Raw genomic sequence first — 22,549 nt, 5'->3', positions numbered from 1 at the left:
AGCGCCCAAGCGTTGCTGATAGATACATCACAAAGACAAGTGAAAATTGTCCACCACCACTTTTTGCCACGGATTGCAATCCTATAGGCGCCTACATTTGCATCCATCTGGTCCATACCTCCTATAAAACTTGTGCTGAGCAACAGTGTTTGGATGAGCCATCTTGATTGGCTTCTTCGATCTCAACACGAGAGTACTTGTCTGCAGATGACATTGGCTCTACGCCGCGAATGGTGCTTACGATCGTTACTACAGAATTGTCCATCAAGCGGACAACAATTATCCCATTGTCGCTCAGCACGAGATCTTCGTGCCCGCGGGGTTGGTGCTTGACGAATTCTGGTCAAGCGATAGGGCACTCTTTGGGAACACGGTTCTGCTTCACTGTGCCCGTGCCTTCATAGCTCTGTGCCTTGAGATGCCTGAGTAGCTGCATGCTTGTGAATAAATGATCAAAATAGACAAAGAGAGGAAAGTCGTGCGTCTCTGCTGCGAGTTCTTCCACCATTTGAAGAAGTGGCGCCGCTACTTTTCCGAAGCCTTTTCATATTTTTCAGATGTTCCGAGATCCCCTGCTTGCCTTGATACACTTCGAAGTTTACAAGGCATCTGTTCTTGGCATTTAGGCACCATACTTTATACCCGGAGCGGATAGGCTTCCCACGCATAAACTGTTTACAGCCATGACGACCATAATACTCCATCATACTTTCGTCATAGCTCAGGTGACGCACAGGTTGAAAATGCTCCAGAAACCTTGCATTCAATGGTGCCATCAATGGACGCAACTTTGCCAACTTGTCACTAAGTGCTAGGCTTGCATTTGGCAAAGTGCAGCAATCGCATTATCTGAACGAAGCGATTTCTTCGCACAGCAGTGTAGGCCACCGTGTTTCGAATATCCGTGCCGCTGTCCCAATCGCACGTTTTCCCTGGCAAGTGGTTATAGCCGGACAAAACGAGCACTCTAAGAAAACTTAATCCTTCTTTGGTAACTTCCGGATCGGGCATATTCAAAAATAACTCATACGTTCTTGTTTGTTCGACTTGCAGCTCCACGACGGCTTTGTCAAAAAGTTCGAACAACTCAACAGGTGAAAAGTCCTTGTAAGCAGCAAAGTATGGGTCGGGAAATACGCCAAGGCTTATCTGGAGATTACCCTTCGTCCACTTAGAAGTAGTGGATAATTTTGCAGGAATGGCCGCATAAACTACTGAAGAAACCTCTGATGTACCGTCACCTTGCTCGTCCAGATCGTCACCATACGAGTTGCATCCACCAATGCGGCGTCCGTCAGAGAAACCACTTTCAGCGCCGGCTCATAGCTGCCACCTGCTTAGATTGTCAATGAGCCCACCTGAGTCTTCATCGGCCGAGTCTTCATCCGAATAGGTGCTAGCCTCTGGCGGCTCGATATAAATCACTGACACGTCGTTATCTTCCTCTACGACTATCTTCGCTATTTCTTCCAACATCAACCCATTCAGATAATAAAATAAGAAATAACCACTGCGAGAACGTGCCAGCAGCCGTGCAAGCGATGAGAATGCAGTTAAAAAAAATAAAAAGTTAGGTAGCCTAATGGCCCAGTGTGACCATATGGCAACGCGCAAGAAAACACGCTCCTTCATGGATAAATCAAACATTAATCTTTCACAAATGCTCATCGAAGGTCACATATTCAAAGAACAATACAGAGGTAAGGATATCTGACTATTGCTTAAAAAAGTAGTGAAAAAAAAACACGCTTACTCCTTAGAGCAATGCATGGCAACGCTACTCCCAGTGCAACACTTATTCCCGCCTTCGCGAGGGGCTCCCACAAAACGACTGACAGCTGCTTCCACTTGGGATCCATAAAGGGAACTCTAATCTGTCAAACGGCACGTCAAAGGCGATTTTGGTGCCGTTTTGTTAATCTTAATTAATTGAAATCCACTGTGCACACTACCGTGACCATATGGTCACGCTGGTATTTAATGGGTTAAGATGCATGATGCACCTACTGCAGGACATCTTGGCGTAACCCGCACGTACGACCGCGTCCGCCGCCGCTTCTCTTGGCCTGGTCTCGCTCGCTCCGTCCGACGCTATGTTGCTGCCTGTGATATCTGCCAGCGTCGGAAAACACCACAGGTGCTACCTGCCGGTCATCTCCAGCCGATCACTGTCCCTGTGGAACCGTTCTTTCGTGTTGGATTAGACCTCCTCGGTCCCTTTCCCACGTCATCCTCTGGGAACAAATGGGTAGCCGTCGCAACTGATTACGCCACCCGATACGCTATCACGCGGGCTCTCCCTACCAGTTGCGCCACTGACGTCGCGGACTTTCTCTTGCGTGACATTATCTTACTTCATGGCGCCCCGCGACAGCTGCTCACTGACCGTAGTCGTAACTTCCTCTCGAAAGTTATCGCCGACATTGTACGTTCCTGCTCCACTCAACACAAGCTGACTACCTCAAACCAATGCCCTGACAGAGCGGCTAATATCATATTAATATATATATATATATATATATATATATATTAACCAGCCACATGGATTACATATGTCTCTAAAATCTCCGTCAACGCTACGGCAAAGATCGCGAGGAGACTTTTCCCGGGGCGCTGATGGAGCGGGTATATGAGCAAGCAGTACTTAAATGGCACCTTACAAATCCTCATTTGTTTTCTCAGGCTAAAATAAAGAAGCTCATGGCCCATATTGTCTAAATTTTGATCGACTAACGAATGCGCGACGTAAGTTTCGTCGACCGAATAAACAAAAATAAACGTTCGCCTACTATTTAAATTAGCAACCGCAGTGTCACTGGCGTCGAGGCAAGCTTGACGAGACTTCACTCGACGATCACCTAACCTGAATGTCACAATGCTGGCGAGATCAAGAACGGCAGCAGCGACGAGCGGACGCTTTAACAAGTCTGCAGAAACTCGATCACGCAACCACCCAACATAAGGTGCGCGAAAACACAGCGCAGATGAATCCACCAGACACGTCGGTTCGGCGCAGATGCGGCCTATCGCGGCAGCTCATCGCAAGCGCTTGACGAGGAGCGGGCCGCGCTGGAAACTCTCCCAATATTTATAGTGGCGCGCTCCAGGTGGCGCCACACGATGGCATCCGATAAAACCCCTCAATTTTGCAAAAGTAGTGCCATTCTTAGATCTTTCCGACACCCCGCTCACCCTGGCGCGTCCTCCTCCACGCCTCCTGTCGCGCCAGCCTCCTCCGCTCCCCCATTGGCCAATCTGTATCACGTGGAAGCAGGCACCGCGCTTTTCTATGTTTTTTTCTTCCCAGCGCGGAGCAGGCACTGCGCTTTTGTATATTTTTTTCTTTCCAGCGCGCCGGCCTCCATTCTTGGGCCTGCGCGACAGAAGTACGGCAGGCGGACTGGCGGAGTGCGTTAGCGTAATAGAATGTGTAGGGCCGAGAACTTAATTGCGATGCCATGCTGCTGCGCCTTCGGTTGCCGCAACAGACACAGCGAGGGCAAAAAGCCTTTTGCTTTGCCATCCGGCGGGCACAACGCAAAAAGAAGTGTGGATTCTCAGGATCGGGCGGGCTGACTTCGAGGAAGTGGCAAAGAACGCACGGCTACTCATAACCTCTTATTTCGAGCCTAGTTCACGCCTTACGCTTCGCAAAAGTGTGTGCTCATGCTCTGCGTGCTTTTAAGCGTGTTGTTTGACTTTTTTTTTCTCGAATGTGCTCTCTTTGTTTCATGTAGTTTCGTCTTGCGGTGAAATGCACGCATCTGCAGCTGGCCTGTGACATAAAAGCGAGTTTATTCAGGGTGTGTTTTCAGCTCCACCAGAAGTTAACACATTCTCTATGCTTTTGCAAGGCTCAATATGACTTACGATGCAGTCTTTTAGCTTCGAATGTACGCCCGCATGTATTGGTTGGGTTTGTGGTGATTAACGTTTTTAACGTTCCGAAGCGACTAAAGCTGGGATGCAGGTCGTAGTGGATGGCTCCGGATAACTTTATCTAGCTCGCCTGGGGATGTTTAACGTGCACTTTGATCGTAGAATCGTACGTGGGCCTGTAAATTCCTTGTTGGCGTTTCATAACACTCGTGCGGGCGCGCTAGCGCTGCTTTAGAAGTTGGCGCCTCAGCGCGATTGTATTTCTTCAATAAATTTTATTTACTAGTTGTAACACCTTATCATTATTTCGTGTTATTGACGGCGCCTCCAGGGCACCAAAGCCGCAACGGGAACACCAAAGCTAGAACCAGGGCTGGATGGGGCCCGCCGAAGCCTGCGCATGCCAAGGGGGTATAAGATTGTGGACAGTAAATTTTGTATGCGAACACTCTCTGCGACGCCTGCATTATTGTAATGTCACGGGCTCTTCAGAGGCCTCCGTTAGCCATTACATGTGCCCTCCTGGAGCAGTACTTGTAAAAAAATAAAAACAATATATCGTCACCATTACCAAAGCACCCCGCAATGGAAAAAATGGCCCTTTTGCCAGGCATTGCTGACCGCACACAGCCATTCCGCCTGTGTGCGGTCAGCAATCTCTCACGCGCCGGCCGAACAAAAGTATCCTGCAGGTACGTAAATGAACCTACAAAACAACGTACACATACTTTCATGCTGGCAACATCTGAAACTTTGGTAATTGCGCGCGTGTTTGAGTACACCGCGTGAATGCGTCGTGTTTCAGCAACACGAACTCTCAACGTCGCGCGCTTTACACCTCAAATACACCTTGAATAATGGTCCTTTTCTCTATTTCTTCCGCAATTCCAACACGAAATTCTAAAGGCCAGTTACCGACTGACGAAGAAAGATCTCGATTGAAAAAACTGCTCCGCAAGGCTCGAACGAACGTTTCTGCGGATTTCATCCCGTAGCGTGTTAGCCGTCGTCTGTTACGGCAGGCCCACCACCAGCGGCGCCACCGTCGAGGCTGCGCCGAGCGGAGGAGGACGGAAGTGAATGGCGCTACTTTGGGAGACTCAGGGGCTTTATTTCCCCATATTTCGCCACGCGTTAGTGGATGTTACAACGGAACAAGTCCAGTGCATATGCATCCGCTGCTGCGGAATCGGCGGTAGATGTGTGGAAGAGCAGCCGCCGACGGTAACGAAGCAGTTCCTCGCCGCGTTGCGGAGGCCATAGGTGCGATAAGAGCTCCCCATTCTACGCGATAGTGCGTGCAGGGCTCATTCTATCTCTCGTTGACGCTTATCTGGGCAAAGTGTCTGACACCACCCAGGTGCGATAAGCTCGGTAAAGAAAGCCACCACGCTCTTGTGCGAGCGTAGCATTCGTGCCTGAAGACGCCGCCATGCCGGATCAAGGACGAGGACGGGTGCACCGTTTTCGTGACCACGTCGTCGCCGGCGTCAACTGGCGACCGACGCGGCTCGTCGACGAGGTCCCCAGTTCACGTGTGTGCGGCCTCTGCCGCATGATCCCAAAACGGACGGTGGTGTTGCCGTGCTTGCATGCTCTGTGCCAATCTTGCCACGCAGCCAGTCTCGAAGGGGGCGTTGTTGGCCAGTGTCCGTTGGATCGAGAGGCATTCGAAGAAGGGGAGTGCGTCGGTTCTGAATTCCCGGCCAGGAAAGCGAACGCCGTGAAGGTGAGGACCAAAGAAATAATTTCTGTCACTTCTTTCTTTATCTTTTTATTTGGGGGGGGAAGGCAATTATGCATTAGTAATCCGATAATTCCGCTGCGACATACGTGCACGCCTAACGATTAGAGTGCCCCTTTACCATTGCCGAACATTAATACACAATTTCATCCTCACCAAATGTTACTCTTTAGCGTCTATCAAAACTAACGCAATAGAGCAACACAAATTGACTGTAGGGAAAACACGGGGAAGGTGAGAGATGGAAATTCAAGACGATGATCAAAAGGAGAACAAGGTGAAAGCAGGAGCCAGCGTTTCGATAAGTGGACTCGTCTTCTTCAAGGCGACCTATGCTTCCCCCGCCACAGCATAGATAGTGTTGCTTCTGAAAAACTACCATTTCTGCAAAATTTTACTTTTAGACATTATTCCTCAACCTCAACTACTCCCCCCCCCCCCCACTCCTTCGCAACCGCCCTCTAAGCGCTATCTTTGCCCGTAATGGGTGACAGCATCTATTTCAGTAGCAAGCTAGCACGCGAAAAGGAGATGGCGGTCTCCACTGCAGACGAATGCTGATGTCCTCGAAGATAGGTTTGGAACTGGAAGAATAGTTGAACAATGGGCGCATTTTTCCTCGATTCTCGCTTACCAAGGCTCATTCTTCCGTGGGAGTAGCTGTCTTGGTATTTAGAAGCATAACTAAGTGATTCACTTTGACCTAGTATTCGTGTTTGATTCATCTTCAATGTTTAGACAGCGACAGATACATTTGCTTCCCCAAAGAATCTGGCGATAACGCTGGTTCACACCGTAATTCATGTAAAGATGTGTTCTAAATGTAAGGGACCGGTATAGAAGGCGCCTTTAGTAAAAATAGTTTATCGGCCAAAACTTTTAACGTGTGTTAGTTATATATTTTAATTTCCATCAAGGTGTACTGCTGGAACGAAGCGCACGGCTGCGAGTACACGGCCACCATGGACCGCATGCTGGAACACTACGAGTAACGAATGCGAATTTCACACCGTGGAATGTTTGCGATGCGGCGAGGGAGTCAAGCACAGAGACCTGCCAACGCACTACGCGGCCGGATGCAGTGCCGGAGTTTCTTCAGCGATCACGGAGTCCTCGGAGCATACAGCAGTGACACTCGAAGACGTGAACACTACTCTTGAAGACGTGAAGGCGATGCTGGGATGCCTCAATCACGACCAGCTGCTGCCAGTGATCCAGAGTCAGTTGAATGAGCTTACAGAGCAAGCCAGGAACCAGGATGCCAAGTTAGCTGGGATCACTCGCAAGCTCGGAGCATGCGAGCACAATTTAACGTGCGAGATGGCTCAAATCGCCGCCACGATTTCATCGACCGTGTCCCATCAACTCACATCTCAGCAAAATCCATTGGAAGAAGCCAGCACGTCGAGGTCGCTGTCGTTGCACTCGGGACAGGCACTGATACTTCGAAAGTTAGAAAGTTTAGCGCACCTGGAAAACTGGCGGCAAACTTCCCCGAAGCCTGGTTTCGGCCGCGTCATTGCTCATTGTGAGGCTTTGGACCGTGACTTTTGGCATTTGACCAGTGAGCTGTCGGCGCCCGCTTCAATTACAGGAATTCGGAAAGTGCTATATCTCCTGACCCTAGAAAACTGTGAGGAAATCATTCAGTGGCACAGAGACGGAAAGAAGTTTGCTGAGATTACGGTGTGGCACACGAGGGACACGTACTTTACGATTGAGGCATGGAAGGACAACGTTCCTCCTCCATCTACCCTCCGTGTGCACATCGAGTTTAACGGGACGCTGGTGGACTCCCAGTGTTGGCCGCCTTACTGGAGCGTGCACGCGGTGGATCAAAAACACCCATTGTTTGAACGTCCGTTGACTTCCCGTTCCGGGCTTTGTTTGTGCAAGCGCGATGACCCCTCACTGGAGCACTTCCATTTCCAATTTCATATGGACATTGCCTCGCTGACGAATGAAGGCTACCTTCGAGACGGAAAGATGCAGTTCCGTATCTTGCTCAGCGATACAGATCTGGGCTATAATATCAGAGTCGCACCCTAACGTTCGTCATCGCAGAATGTGCACGGCACCGGAGAATCCTCCGAGCCACTTCCCAAAATGTGTCACATGAGCTTAACGATTTTTTGATCTCCTTTGTTATAAATAAAGTGAGCTTTGCGAAATTTCTTTTTTTAAATTTGCTATCCTTTGTAACTGTCAACATATTGTTTTCTTACTCTACTTGCCGTTCATTTTCTTTATTTCTTGTGCTAATACAGCTTTTTTTCCTGCATGGTGTGCTTCTCGAGTGGTCTCTTGACCTTTTGACGTTCGCCCCGATACTTTCCTCTCGATTATTGCCGTGCGGCTGTTAAAGCGATTGATTTCAAGGCGACGTTCGTGTTTTATATTACGCTGTAGTACCACGCGTTGTCCCGTGGCCGAAATACATGGCCAATGTTAATGCATCGCATCGCATGTATTTATTTATTTATTTTATTTATTTATTGTACCTTCAAAACCCGAAGGCATTACAGAAGGGAGTGGAAGAAAATACAGAGCATGTGCAGATAACAGGTTTTAATAGTAATTTAAAAAATAGAAAGTGCGCATAAACAAAAGTATTCTTGAATAGTAGTTCTAAAAGCAGAAGTATCGGTTATGTTAACAATTGAGGTAGGCAGATGATTCCATTCATTGGTAGTTTTTTAGACTCAATCTGTCTTTTTCACTCTTGTCAGCACGGATTTCGAAAAGGTTACTCTTGCGAAACACAGCTGACAATTTTCCTTCACGACCTGCATGTTAACCTTGACAGTAACCTTCAGACTGACGCCATATTCCTGGATTTTGCAAAAGCATTTGACACAGTTCCTCATAAACGTTTGCTGCTAAAATTTTCTCAGTTGAATTTACACCCCGACGTACTAAAATGGATAGAAGCATTCTTGACTAACCGCTCTCAGTTTGTTTGTGTTAATAACCATTATTCTAGGAGACATCAGGCGTCCCCCAGGGATCCGTCTTGGGACCACTTTTTTTAATTTACATTAACGATCTACCAACGCATGCATTATGTGACATTCGGATGTTTGCAGATGATTGTGTAATCTACCGCAACGTTACTAACACATCTGACCACACAATCATCCAGAACGATCTCAATAATGTACAAGAATGGTGTAATTGCTGGCTAATGAAACTAAATCCTAACAAATGTAAACTCGTGTCTTTCACTCGCAGCCGCAACCCCCTCACATTTACCTATTCCATTGCTGATGTTCAAATAGAATCAGTCCAATCATTCAAATACCTCGGTGTCATCCTATCTTGTGATCTATCCTGGCGCTTGCACGCTACTAACATAATCTCAGCTACTAATAGATCACTGGGATTTCTTAGGCGACATCTGCGTCATACCCCACAAGTAAAAGCGTTGGTCTATAAATCATTCGTAAGATCGCAACTTGAATATGCATCTCCCATCTGGAATCCGCATCAGATTTACATCATAAATGCACTTGAGGCTGTGGGAAATCGTGCTGCTAGGTTCATTCAATCTTCATATTCGTACGATATCAGCATTTCATCGATGAAAGCGCAATCTGGCTTGGAAACGCTTTCTTTCCGTCGATAGGTTGCAACCCTCTCTCTCTTCCGCTCATTTTTTTTTTTCAGCTCCCTAAATCACCCACCGTACATCACGCCCCCTTCATCCATATCTCATCGCACCGGTCATCCGCTTCAAGCTGCACGCGCACGTGCCCGGACCACCACTTTTCAAGCATCATTTTTTATTCAAACATCAAGGGACTGGAACGGCCTTCCACACGCCATCGCAGCCATCACAAGCCCATCTGCCTTTACCGAAGCTGTTGTCGCCCATACCTGAAAATGAACGCCTGTTTCTAATGTTTATTTTATTAACCACCCCATATGTAATACCCCGCTAATGGGGTTTTTAAGGTACTAAAATGAAGTGAAGTTTTTTTTTCCGTTTGGCGAAACAGCCGCTTCTTCCTCGTCAAGATACGTTTTAGGGATGCTATAAACCACAATGGCTCGATGGTTATACCGGTCAATTCGCAGGGGTATGTATTTTTGAACTAACTCATTAAATTTATTTTTAAAAAGCGACCAGTTCTGTTCAACGCTCCGAGTGTAAAAGTCAATTTCTCCAAAGTCCATATGGACCATTTAGCATCGTTCAGGTTTAGCGCAATCGCTTGAATCTCTGTCTGCTGTGCCTCGCCTTTCCATTCCGCCGTCCTCGAATGGTTGGGTCCTTGTGATCAGCTTCTGATGCGTCACACTGCCTACTGCTACACGACTTTGCACCGCTGCACCACGATTACGACTTTGTGGTGCCGTAGCGCTCGTCACCCGTTTCGTGACAGAGCGTTGGTAGCGAAGACTCCGAGCCAGGCGTCGATGAGAATAACAAAAGGGACATTATACACTATATACAGGTTATTATACAGGACATGAACGGGTCGGCACTGGGGCCGAGATCTCACAGCAAACGCGACTGTTCCCGCACGGCGACGTCCGCACGGCGATTGGCTCTTCGTAGACAGTGTGACGCGCGTCACACTGCCTACGAAGAGCCAATCGCGCCCACCGGTGACCCCCGGGAATCGAACCCGCGACGCTTGAGAATTTATAAGTGAGGAGCGGAACACACGAATGATTGCATAAGCGCGATGCTTCAGTGCTGGGAAATTTGGGTGGCGTGTTCCACGTAATCCAGACACCGCCTGTCGCGTCCACTACTTCGTCTCACGTCCCATCTGAAGCCGCGGTTATTTTCCTCTTTGTTTTAAACAGAGAATCGAGGCCCGTCTGCTCGTATTTCGAATACCCACAGAAGGCAACGCTGTAGAGGAAGAACATGGCATCATACTACTGCGTGTTTTATTTTATTGTTGACAGAAAAACTTTTTTTTATTCGCTTGTGGAGGTCGGCACAAATCTACTTATTGCGCTGAAGTACTCGGAGATGTATGCATTACTTGAACGGAAAACCAACGCGCATACTTCACTAATACCAAAATTGAATTGAATCAGTATTCAACTAATTATTTGAGCAGATACACTGCAATGCACGCACTGAAGCTAGCGATTTCACAAGGCTCGTCCGCTTCCGACGAAATTTTGAGAGTAGGACCAGGTTTGATGAAGGGAAAATCAGACATCCACCCATTCGTAGCAATTGCTACAAACGAAACCCATACGGGTTCCTCGAAAGAAAAGCCTCAGAGTTGAAGAAAAATTCGTCCTGGTCCGGGACTCGAACCATGGACCACCGCCTTTCCGGGGCAACCGCTCTACCATCTGAGCTAACGAGGCTTTTTTTTTCTTTATTCATTTGAGCTAAGGAGGCGGCTAGCAAATAGGAGGCTAGCAAATGGCAGGGCAAAGTCGAATTTGTCGACAACACACGAAGCAAAGGTAAGTGTTTGACGTAGTATTTCAGCGGAAATCCGCCAGCTGGAGAGAAGTAATTGATAAAGGGAAAATCAGGCATCCACCCTTGGATGTCTGATTTCCCTTTATCAATTACTTCTCTCCACCTTGCGGGTTTCCGCTGAACTACTACGTCAAAGGACCAGGTTTGAGACAAGCGCAGTCAAACTTGCGGTGAAAATGCACTGTTGTTGCGTTCCCTTTGCGTTTTAACGAAACGCCAATCCCGGCCACGGCGGCCGCATGTCGATAGGGAAGAAATGCGAAAACACCCGTGTACCGTGAACGCTTATGTGCGCATTCCAAAAACCCCCGGTGGTCAAAGTTAATCTGCATTCCCTCACTACGGCGTGCCTCACAATCATATCGTGGTTTCGGCACGCAAAACTCCCGAATTTGAACAAAAATCACACACACGCACAACAAAAAACGCCTTATACGCATTGACGCTACAATGTTGCTGCAGCACCGTTGCATGTCGTTGGAAACTTTCGGAACGCGAATCTCAAAACTGATCTCATACTTACAATTCGTTCCTAGTGAATACAGCCGTACAATTCACCGGCTACACTTCGTACATAAGAATTTGTGGCGCAAAGTAAAAAAATCGAAATTCTTAATTATGCGTATAATTAGTTTGATTTTTTGTGCAAACAATGTCTGCCCCTGCGACTAACTCAAACATAGGAATTGTGCAACGTGTCATAAGTGATTTGTAAAAATGATGTTAACAATACAATGAATCATCCCGTACGCAAGCATAAGCCTCTCCCAGGTCGATGTTTGCTGTGAGGCGTCTCCCGCTGCTTCAGTAGATACGATATCAGAGTAGGACATACTTGAGAAAGATTCCCTGCCCTCCCCTCTTATGGAACGCTTTTTCTTATCCTCAGTACAGTTTGTGTCACGTACTTCGAAAGACTGTAATGATCATACCAAAAACAACGCTATCCTTACGCAATAAATTTATTCCTTGCGAAACTATTGTAAATATAGTTTGACGAGGGAAGAATGTCTTTCTTTGTAAAGATATTGTTTTTATACCAGATTCCTCAAATAACTCAACAAAACAACCGCAACACCCATGTTATCGGAGCAAATGTAAATGATCTAATAGCGAAAATAAAAATTAAATAATGGGGTTTTACGTGCCAAAACCACTTTCTGATTATGAGGCGCGCCGTAGTGGAGGACTCCGGAAATTTCGACCACCTGGGGTTCTTTAACACGCACCTAAATCTAAGCACACGGGTGTTTTCGCATTTCGCCCCCATCGAAATTCGGCCGCCGTGGCCGGGATTCGATACTGCGACCTCGTGCTCAGCAGCCCAGCACCATAGCCACTGGGGAACCACGGCGGGATATACCGAAAATAGCGAAATTTCCAAGGGGCGATTATTAATTTATTGTTTTGTCATCAAAACATAACAAAACTGCCAGGGGACGGGAGACGGGGACGGGAGAGGAACTGGCAAGCAAGTCTTACCGACGCCAACTGTACGGCACAACTATAACCAAATATGGCTGAACTCAGGACAGGTCGCCACACAAGGTTAGCCCTAGCCACCGGGAAAAGGGTAAAAAACCAAGAAGAGAGGAGGAGGCAGGAGAGTTGTGAGAAAGGAGATAGGAAAGTGAAAGATGCAGGGGAGGACAGGAAAAGGCGACTGCCGATTCACCCCGGTCGGGTCAGGCCGGAGGTGCCGTCTACGTGAAGCAGAGGCCAAAAAGGTGTAGGTAGGCCACAAAGGTCCAAACCCTCAGTGTCCGGTCAACCCGCAGGATCCCCTTTTCCCCGGGCATGGCAAAGCCACGCACGGCTAGGCGCGGGAGGGTCCAACCCTCGTGTGTTCGGGTACGTGGCGTCGCAACACACCAAGCGCCTGCTGACGCAGACGCCCCTGCAGGGCTGAGCAGTTTGCGTTAGGCGTGTTCATGCCAGACCTGCTGAGCGGTATGCAGGAATGTCATTCCTCCGAGCCGCTCTGTGCCGTCATTGGCTGCGCCAAACACCAGCGCACGAGGAAGCTGCTCATGCAAGAACGCTGCGATCGATGATCACGGAAACAGAAGTTTGTGTTTGTGTGGAGTACATTCGGCTGTACAAGTTTCCCGAGGGACTACAGAAACGACACTGCAGTATAGTGAACTTAAACAGAAAGGACTTCGTGCCCAGCAAGCTTGATCGGGTGCGTACTCGTTTTGTTGCCGTATATATGGTTCGTGATAGTTTGCTTCATACCTTGCTCCGCTGTGAACCTGCAAGAATAGCATAAAAGTGCTGTTCACGACCTTTCAGTGTTTTTTATTCTTGTTCTGCTCGGTTGTATTTGCGGATGGAGTGGCCGGAGGTCAACCCGTATACACAAAACTGGGTTTCGATGTGGAAGAAAGGTGAGCAGAATGCGTTCGGGTGCTCGTGTCGAGTTCGTGACTGGCGCAGTGATTGCCGCGTAACGGCAAGTTAACAGGACTGCACGGAACTTCACGGTTTTCGTGCACTGTGTTATTCATGCGCATGAACAAGCCTCATTCGAGTACTTGTTACCTCGAAAAGACAGAGTCACTATTCGAGTAGCGAGCACACAAACAGGGCTGCTCACGCGTCAATGCCTCCCTTGATGTGTTATATATCTTTTTCTTTCAGGCAACGTGTGCGTGCTTGAACTACTATACATTTTCCGATGCTCACACTGAGCTTAACGACGAGCACGTTCAGTCGATCCTGACAGAGCTGGTCCCTATTCAGTGATGTCTTACATGATTAGTAGAGATATTTGTCTTACAAATATTGATTGACAAGTTTCTCTTCAGTTGGCAGTGAAGTTTCATGGGTAAAAAAGGGTCATATCTGAAATGAACTGTGCCGCCGACTTTTGAAGCGTGAAAAGCTCAGACTTCATACACTTTGTCCGCGTCTCTTCCACACGTCATCGCTTCCGCCCATGCAAATACTCTTATGAATAGCAGACGCTAAGGAGGTAAAAAGTACGACGCCATTTTGAAATGGTCGCATTACGACGATATTGTTTGCTTCTGTGATTGGTTGGCGGAGTAACAATCCCGTGCGATCCGTGCGCCTTGGATATCAACAGCAGTTTCTTAAGTTGTATCCTGCTATAGTGTATAGCATCTACATAATACCACGTATCTGTTAACATTACGTAGCGTCAGTTTATTAAGCACTAACACAAGCTTGTACCTATAACAAATTACACTCCCGACCGCCAGTTCCCACGGTTCGTATCATCAGCATGAATTTTTACGTCAATACGGTATATTATAAAGAGATTTCATGAAACATTATTGTACCATTTTGAAAGTACGGATTATTTATATTAGCTAGCATAGTAGGTAATGGATTAGACAGGCGCTGGCAGATAATAATAACTTGTCGCTGACTAACGCCGATGGTTTATCATCGGCCTCACCTCTAGTGCACAATGGAGGTGCGGCGCCCACAGCGCCACCTCGCAAAGCTTTTCGTCACTCGAGCATTGTGAGACGCCTGGTAGCTGTCAGGGCGCTGTCCCTCCTGCACAGCCGGAATGTCCTTGCGTGCTGCGTCTCGACAATACATCGTGATCGTGTGTAGTAAAAACACCGACCGAGTCGTTGAAGCGCTGAGGTGAAATCTTGCTTTTGGCTCCAGTGCTGCCCCCGTCAGGTTAAACTAGTAAACATTTTTATTCTTCTATTATAAAGATGTCTGTATTGTTTGTTTAACTACGCCATTCGTATATCTGCTTTCTTCTTTCACCGATATCAGTTTACATGTGGGGTCTTTCTTCACGACGTGCAGTGTACTAGCTGAACATGACAAATCATCCGTTTTCTCGTTGTGTCTCAGTTGTTTAGCGATTTCCAGTAGCGAGATGGCGCACACTCTGCCACAAAATATTTCGGGACACGAGAGCGCCTGGCACACCCCTGTTGCGCGCATGCGCGCACCTGCCTGACTACAAGCGCGCAAGTTACCGCGCTTCCTGGTTGCGCGCCGGCGGTATCCAGAAGTGGCCGCGAGGTGGCTCTGCTACGAATGGCGCTGGTCAGTGGGTCGCCTCGCATTGGGCGCTCATGGGAAGACTACAAATGAAGCTGTGCAGTTTTGAAGTGAGGGAAGCTCGCAGTAAAATTGAGTAAGAAGAACGCCTGAGGAATCTGGAAGAAAGTAAATGGGCTGGGAGAGTGTTCAGGTATCTGTACAGGAGAAACATTGATTCACAGTGGAGGAAAAGAACTAGGAAGCTTACCAGCAAGTATGTGGCCTGTAGGGTGGGCAACACAGCAACAAAGACGGTCAAGCGGAAAGGAAACCTGCCATGAGTAATTCCTTAAGAGGAAAAAACGAAATCAGGAAAGAAATAAATTATGATAACTCAAAGGGAAGCTCATTACTTTTCGAAGCGAGATCGGGACGCCTTAGAACACGCACCTATAAAGCGAGATAGGAGAAGGAACAAGAAGCATGTGCTTGCTGCGGTAAAGCTAGGGAAACTAAAGAGCATGTTTTATTACAATGTGAAGACGTCTCCTCAGCGGGCGATTTAGGCACCACTGGCCACCTTGAAGCCCTTGGGTTCAGCGGGAGCAGGTGAAAAGTAAGCATGTCCGCAGTAGGCATTAGTAAGAGGCGATTGGAGGATTGGTGGACGAAGAGTAGGGAAACGACAAAAAACGGAGACGTACAAAAGCACAGTTAGCAATAGGGGATCAGAAAATTTGGGTGTGGGAGTTCACAGTCTTTATTTTTTATTGTTTAACTTAGGTAGGAAATTAGGCAGTATATTAGCAAGAGCTTGGTGGCGCAACCCACCACCCCGTTCCAAAGGGGACGCTAATAACATCCATCCATCCATCCATCCATCCATCCTGTGGCGGCTTCGACGGGCGCAACCATGCGAAGCCTTAGCTGGCACGCGCCGCTGCGGACGCTTTTAACGCGACAGCGTTAAGAGGAAGCTTTAGCTCGGGCGCTCCCATCTAAATACATGTAAAAGGAGAATACGTTTTTCTCGGTAACCGCTGCACCAAATATGACGAGGTCTGTAGCATGTTAAAGAAAAACTTAAACTTTAGTGACTGTCGCTTTCAAATTTTTGATTTAGGTCGTCAATTTCTTATTAAAAATGGGAAAACTCGAACATTTTCAAGAAACCAAACTATCATGTTTGCAACTATGTAACTAAGCAACGAAAAATGATAACACAATTCTGTGAATTGAATCCAATAGTACACCTCAATCGGACAAAATTGATATGTTACACATGAATCTAAAAAAAATTCACTAATATGGAAATACAGCTTTTCCAGAACCCTTGTACACGACGCAACAAATTCATGTAAGATATAAAAATGACATACCGAATTTGTCCTGTTTCACAGATCTAATGTTTGCCGTTTACAGTACAGTGATATCTGTTCTTGACGCAGAGGTATAAATTTGTACACTTCGTGCTTCTATTTTTTTCACGCTTTCGAATTTTTGAAAATCTTTTTTAAGAAAATACAGGACCTAAATCGAAATTCCATTTCCAACAATCACTAGAATTTAACCTTCTCTCTCAAATGCAACGAATTTAATTAATATTGACCCAGGGGTTACCTCACAAAAACGTTTTTGCGTTTTACAAGTATTTGAATAGGCCGCATCGGAGTTGGGCCAGAGCTAAAGCTTCCTCTTGAGAGGAAGCTTTACCTCGGGTGCTGCTATCTAAATACATGCAAAAGGAGAATTCGTTTTACTCGGCGACCACTGCACCGAATGTCGCGAGGTTTGTTGCATTTCAAAGAAAAACATAAGGTCCAGTGACTGTTGGTTTCAAATTTTTCATCTAGGTCGTCAGTATTTTATTAAACATAGGCAAAAATCGAAAATTTTCAGAATACGAAACTATCGAGTTTACAGCTCTGCAATCCAGCAATCAAAAATGACATCACGATTCTGTGAATTGAATCTAGTAGTACAACTAAAGCGGACAAAATTGATATCTTACACATGAATATTAAAAAATTTAGTAATACGAAAATGGAGCTTTGCAAAACCCTTGTACACAACGTAACAAATTCAGGTAGGATATAAAATGACACGTTGTATTTGCCCGCTTTCAATGGTCTACTGGGTGCCGTTTACACAACCACGACATGTGTTCTTATGCAGATCTGTTTATTTGTAAACTTCGTGCTTCCATTTTTTTCAAGCTTCCCAATTTTTGAAATTTTCTTTCATCAAAACTTAACCCGTATATCGAAATTCCGCTTCCAACAGTCAGTAGAATTTAATTTTCGCAAACACAACAAATTTCATTTCGAATGCAACTAACTTTGTTTCAATGGATGCAAGGTTTATCTCAGAAAAACGTTTTTGCGTTCTACATGTATTTGAATAGGCCGCGTCGGAGTTAGACCCGAGCTACAGCTTCCTCTTAAGGAGTCCGTGTCGCAGGAAATACGGCGTCCGGCGTCGCATCGGCAAAATGATTTTACAACCTCCTGTACCCAGGGCTTCTGTATGATGCAAGGCATTGACTGAACTAATTGAATTTCTCAACTTAAATACGCAGAAATATCGTAAACTACGACAAGAATAGAACCGACTGATATCATAGCTCTGGGATTACAATTTTACTGTACCAGAAAACGTAATTCTGCTAAACGAAAACTCAAAGAAACACCTTCACACACACAAATCAGCCGCGGCGTTCACAGACCGGCCGCGGCGTCCGCAATTTCACCGCCACAAGACTCGCCGCTCACCGCAAGCGTTTCCAGGTAAACATTAGGATTACATATACTCTGGTTGCCGGGAAGCGTGAGGAGCAGTCGGGGATCTTTTAATGCTATCGCATTCCACTGTTATAGGCGAAGCTTAAGCCTCCTTAAAATTTTTTGTCGAGTCACGGGCGCAGACGCATGGTGCCCGGTCGCGAACGCAACAAGTCACCTGTTTTTCTGTTTTCGGCGCTGCGCCTTCGCATGTCCAATCTTCGTCCTTTATTTCTATTTCTATTTTAATTCTAGCAAGAAAGCGTTGAGGAAAAGGCGCTCTGTAGAAGGAGACATCCAAGACGAAAATGAATCCTTGGGGTGCGACCGGAGATCGTCGTTGGGCGCCTTCGTTCGGTCAACGGCGCGCGGGATTGGCCTGCTCCGCGCCGACACCGCCAGCCGCGTGGCGCGGCCACGTCTTGGTGACGTCAAAATGACGACACGCAAAATGACGACGTCAAATGACAAGGCGCAACCGAGCACGCGTTGTCTGCTAGGAGCCGAACCCGACGGGAGTTGGGAAGTTTGGAGCGATCATACGCTCGTTACGCGCGAGGCTTCGCATGGCGCGTCTGTTGGATTGGATTGGATCCAACCGGCGGCTGCGGCTGCAGAATAGCACATTCGGATCCAATCCATAGTTTCATTCGAGAAAATGGCGCATACGTTGAGAACTTAGGTGGTTGCGCTGGCGTTGCTCGAGGAGGAAGGAGAGCGGGTGGCGGTGCAAAATGCGTTTGAAGAAATGGCAGAACGCAAATTCCGGCGTCGCTTTCGTTTCTCGAAACAAATGGCGCGTTGGTTGTGCAGTTATATTGACCCCATCATCGGTGCCAGCAAGAAAATGGAATGTTGTTGCTGATTTTTAAAAGGTGCGCCACTGTTCCCGTCGTTTCTTTGTGCTTTTTCTCCTCGCTGTGGGCGACACCACCAAGGGACGACGCAGAGAACCTAATAGTTACAAATTGTAGTATTCACACGTACTACTATTTGAAAACGTACTTAAGCTTGAAAAGAAAAAAAATACATTGTTTAGATAAAAATTTCACTCATTGGACGACGAGAAACATTTCGTCTTGTAGTAAAATGTGTGGAAGCAGACGGCAGACGATGGAAGTAAACTTCCGGGGAGTTCACCGCTTGACGATTGGCTGCTCTATCCGCCTCGTTCTGAGAAATTTTGCATACTGCTACTTTGTGACGTTGCAGCAACTGAACAGAACGCGTATCGAACAAAGATATTCGACCGCACCCTTCATTTCTGTTGCGTCATCGAAGTCGTCCCGTTCCAATCCCCCACAGCGGCAATCGTAGGAGGGCCACATGTACCCCGTTATCGCCGGCGCGCAAGAAAGAGGCGCGGAAACCTGCACGCTTGCGGTCACGGAGGAACGCGCATGCGCGCAGCAGTCGGTCTCGACGACAGGGTTGCGACGCCAGAAGGCAGGGAGGGCCGTTTCGCCACGCGTTCGCGTGCTCTGCATTGTACGTTGCGGCCGAGAGCACGTGACCACGCAACAAGCCCAATGTATATGCATGTGCCGAGGCTGAATCGGCGTTGTATGGAACGGCTGTCGCCGACGATAACGAGGCAAATGTTGATCGCCGCGTTACGGAGGTCAAGGTGAGATAAGTGTTCCCCATTCTACGCGACAGTGCGTGCAGGGCTCATTTTATCTCTCGTTGACGCTTATCTGGGCAAAGTGTCTGACGCCACCCAGCGCCGATAAGCTCGGTAAAGGAAGCCACCACGCTTTCGTGTGGGCGTAGGATTCGTGCCTGAAGACGCCGCCATGCCGGATCACGGACGAGGACGGGTGCACCGTTTTCGAGACCACGTCGTCGCCGGCGTCAACTGGCGACCGACGCGGCTCGTCGACGAGGTTCCCAGTTCACGTGTATGCAGCCTCTGCCACATGATCCGGAAACGGATGGTGGTATTGCCGTGTGGTGACGCTCTGTGCCAATCTTGCTTCGAAGGGAGCGTCGGGCGGTGTCCATTTGATCAAGTGCAATTCGAAGAAGCGGAATGCGTGGGTTGTGAATTCCCTGGCGGAACAGCGAACACCCTGAAGGTGAGGAGGAAAGACAATTCCTGCCAGTTATATTTGGGGGGGGGGGGGCAAGTATGCATTAGTATTCGTATCATTCCACCGCGGCATATCTGCACGCCGAACGATTAGTGTCGCTTTTATTATTGCCGAAAAGTAGCACACAAATTCACCCTGACTACATGTTACTTTTTACCGTATATCAAAACTAACACAATTGAACAATCCAAATTCACTTTAGGCTCATGAGAAATATACCGTTGCAACTCGGTATGTCTTTATTTCTTAGTGTCACAGATAAGAGATATATAACAAAAAGGCAATAATTTGGAATGTGAGACATCTCACTCACGTTATGGGGTCGTCGTTACTGCGCAAAAATTCAAAGGGAACCTGGTGATAATCACTTCAGTGACACTTGAGTGATAGTTAATCACCTTCTGTGTACACATTATTTTTCTTTCCCTTGAAATTCGCACTCAAACATCAGAAAATGAAGTTGGGTACACTACAAAATAAATTCACTAGTTATTCTTCTAAAAGATGGTGTCGCTTCTGGAAAACTACCATTTGTGCAAATTTTTACTTTAAGACATTATTCCTCAACACCACCTACACCCCCACTCACTCCCAACCGCCCGCCCTGTGACAGATGACTTGGCCCGTAGTGGGTGACACGATTTCTTCGAGGAGCAAGCTAGCAAGCGAAAAGCACATGGCGGTCTCCACTGCACAAAAATGCTGCTGTCCTCGTAGATGAGTTGGGAGCTGCAAGAATAGTTGAACAATGGGCGTATTTTTCCTCGATTCTCGCTTACCAAGATTGCTTCTTGTGCGAGAGTAGCTGTCTTGCTATTTAGAAGCATAATTAAGTGATTAAATTTAACCTAGTATTCGTGTTTGATGGATCTTTAATCTTGAGACAGCGACAGATACTGCTTGTTGATTTTGAGCATAATTGCTTCCCCAAAGAATCTGGCGATAACGCTGGCTCGCACCGTAATTCATGTAAAGGTATGTTCTAAAACTTAGGGACAGGTATAGAAGGCGCCTTAATTAAAAATAGTTTGTCGGCCAAAAATTTTAATGTGGGCTATTTATATATTTTATTTACTATTAAGGTGTACTGCTGGAACGAAGCGCACGGCTGCGAGTACACGGGCACCATGGACCGCATGCTGGAACACTACGAGAACGAGTGCACATTTCACGCCGTGGAATGTTTGCGATGCGGCGAGGGAGTCCAGCACAGAGACCTGCCAACGCACTACGCAGCCGGATGCAGTGCCGGTGTGTCTACTGCGATCACAGAGTCCTCGCAACCTACAGCAGTGACACTCGAAGACGTGAACGCTGCCCTTGCAGACATGAAGGCGATGCTGGGATCCCTCAACCACGACCAGCTCCTGCCAGTGATGCAGAGTCAGTTGAATAAGCTTACAGAACAAGCCAGAAACCAGGAAGCCAGGTTCACTCGCGAGCTCGGAGCATGCGAGCAGAATTTAAAGGCCGAGAGAGACCAAATCACCGCCACGATTTCCTCGACCACGTCGCAGCAGCGGACGTCTCAGCAAAATCCATTGGACGAAGCCAGCACGTCGAGGTCGCTGTCGTTGAGCTCGGAACAAGAAGATGAGATACGTCGAAAGTGTGAACACTCAGCTGTCCTGGAACACTCGCGGCAAACTTCCCCGAAGCCTGATTCCAGCCGTGTCATTGCCCGTTGTAAGACTTTGCGCGGTGACGTTCGGCATTTGATCAGTGCGCTGTCGATACCCGAGCCCATTAAAAAAGATCGGATCGTGACATATCAGCTGACCCTAGAAAACTTTAGGGAAATCATTCAGTGCCAGGAAGGCTTCAAACATTTTGCCGAGATTACGGTGCGGCACATGGAGGACACCTACTTTACCATTGCCATTGTGAAGTACGGCGGTTCTGCAGGTGACCTCGTTCTGAAGATCCAGTTTAACGGGACGCTGGTGGACTCCAAGTGTTGGCCGCCTTTCTGGACAGTGTACGCGATGGATGCAGGGTCATCTTTTCGACGTCCGCTGACTCCCGCTGCCGAGCGTTGTTCCTGCAACCGCGATGACCCCTCATTGCCACACTTCCACCTCCAATTTCATATAGACATTGACTCGCTGAAACATGACGGCTGCATCCGAGACGGGAAGGTAGGGTTCCTTATCTTGCTCAACAGTAAAGATCTGTTCGGTGGGATCAGAGGAGCACCCTAACCTTCGTCATCGCACAAATGTGCACTGCACCGGAGAATCCTCCTCGCCACTTCACAAGATGTGTCACAGGAGCTTAGCGAATTTTCGATCTCCTTTCTAGTAAATAAAGTGAGCTCTGCGACATCTGGTTTTTGGAAACTTGCTATTCCTAGTAACTGTCAACCTATTCTTTTCTGACAGTACTCGCCGTTCGTTTCCTTTATTTATTGTGCTAATACAGTCTTTGTTCCGAAATCTTGTGTTCCTCGAGTGGTTTCTGACCTGATGACACTCACCCCGATACTTTCCTCTCGATTATTGCCGTGCGGCTGTTAAACCGATTGATTTCAATGCGACAATCGTGTTTGATACTACGCTGTAGTACCGCGTTGTCCCGTGTCCCCAATACACGACCAATGTTTATGCGTCGCATC

The 22,549-nt window shown here is 47.5% G+C and overlaps 2 protein-coding genes across 2 annotated transcripts in view; both read left to right on the top strand.

Annotated features, from left to right (window-relative positions):
• The first annotated feature begins 5,017 nt into the window (after positions 1-5,017).
• Positions 5,018-22,549, top strand: part of LOC135908339 (fibroblast growth factor receptor homolog 2-like) — a 204,854-nt gene continuing 187,322 nt past the window's right edge. Inside the window, exon 1 of the mRNA XM_070541272.1 lies at positions 5,018-5,608. The gene's annotated coding sequence lies outside the window, so the exon portion shown is untranslated. The remainder of the gene's footprint in view (positions 5,609-22,549) is intronic.
• LOC139046654 (uncharacterized) lies at positions 19,298-22,257 on the top strand. The gene is made up of 2 exons (XM_070541273.1): positions 19,298-19,920; positions 21,018-22,257. The coding sequence occupies exons 1-2, from the start codon at positions 19,639-19,641 to the stop codon at positions 22,134-22,136; spliced, it is 1,401 nt and encodes a 466-aa protein (XP_070397374.1). The 5' UTR covers positions 19,298-19,638; the 3' UTR covers positions 22,137-22,257.

Source organism: Dermacentor albipictus, chromosome 6 (assembly GCF_038994185.2).
Source record: "Dermacentor albipictus isolate Rhodes 1998 colony chromosome 6, USDA_Dalb.pri_finalv2, whole genome shotgun sequence".
Taxonomy (NCBI): Eukaryota; Metazoa; Arthropoda; class Arachnida; order Ixodida; family Ixodidae; genus Dermacentor; species Dermacentor albipictus.
This window is presented reverse-complemented; position numbering and strand designations above follow the sequence as displayed.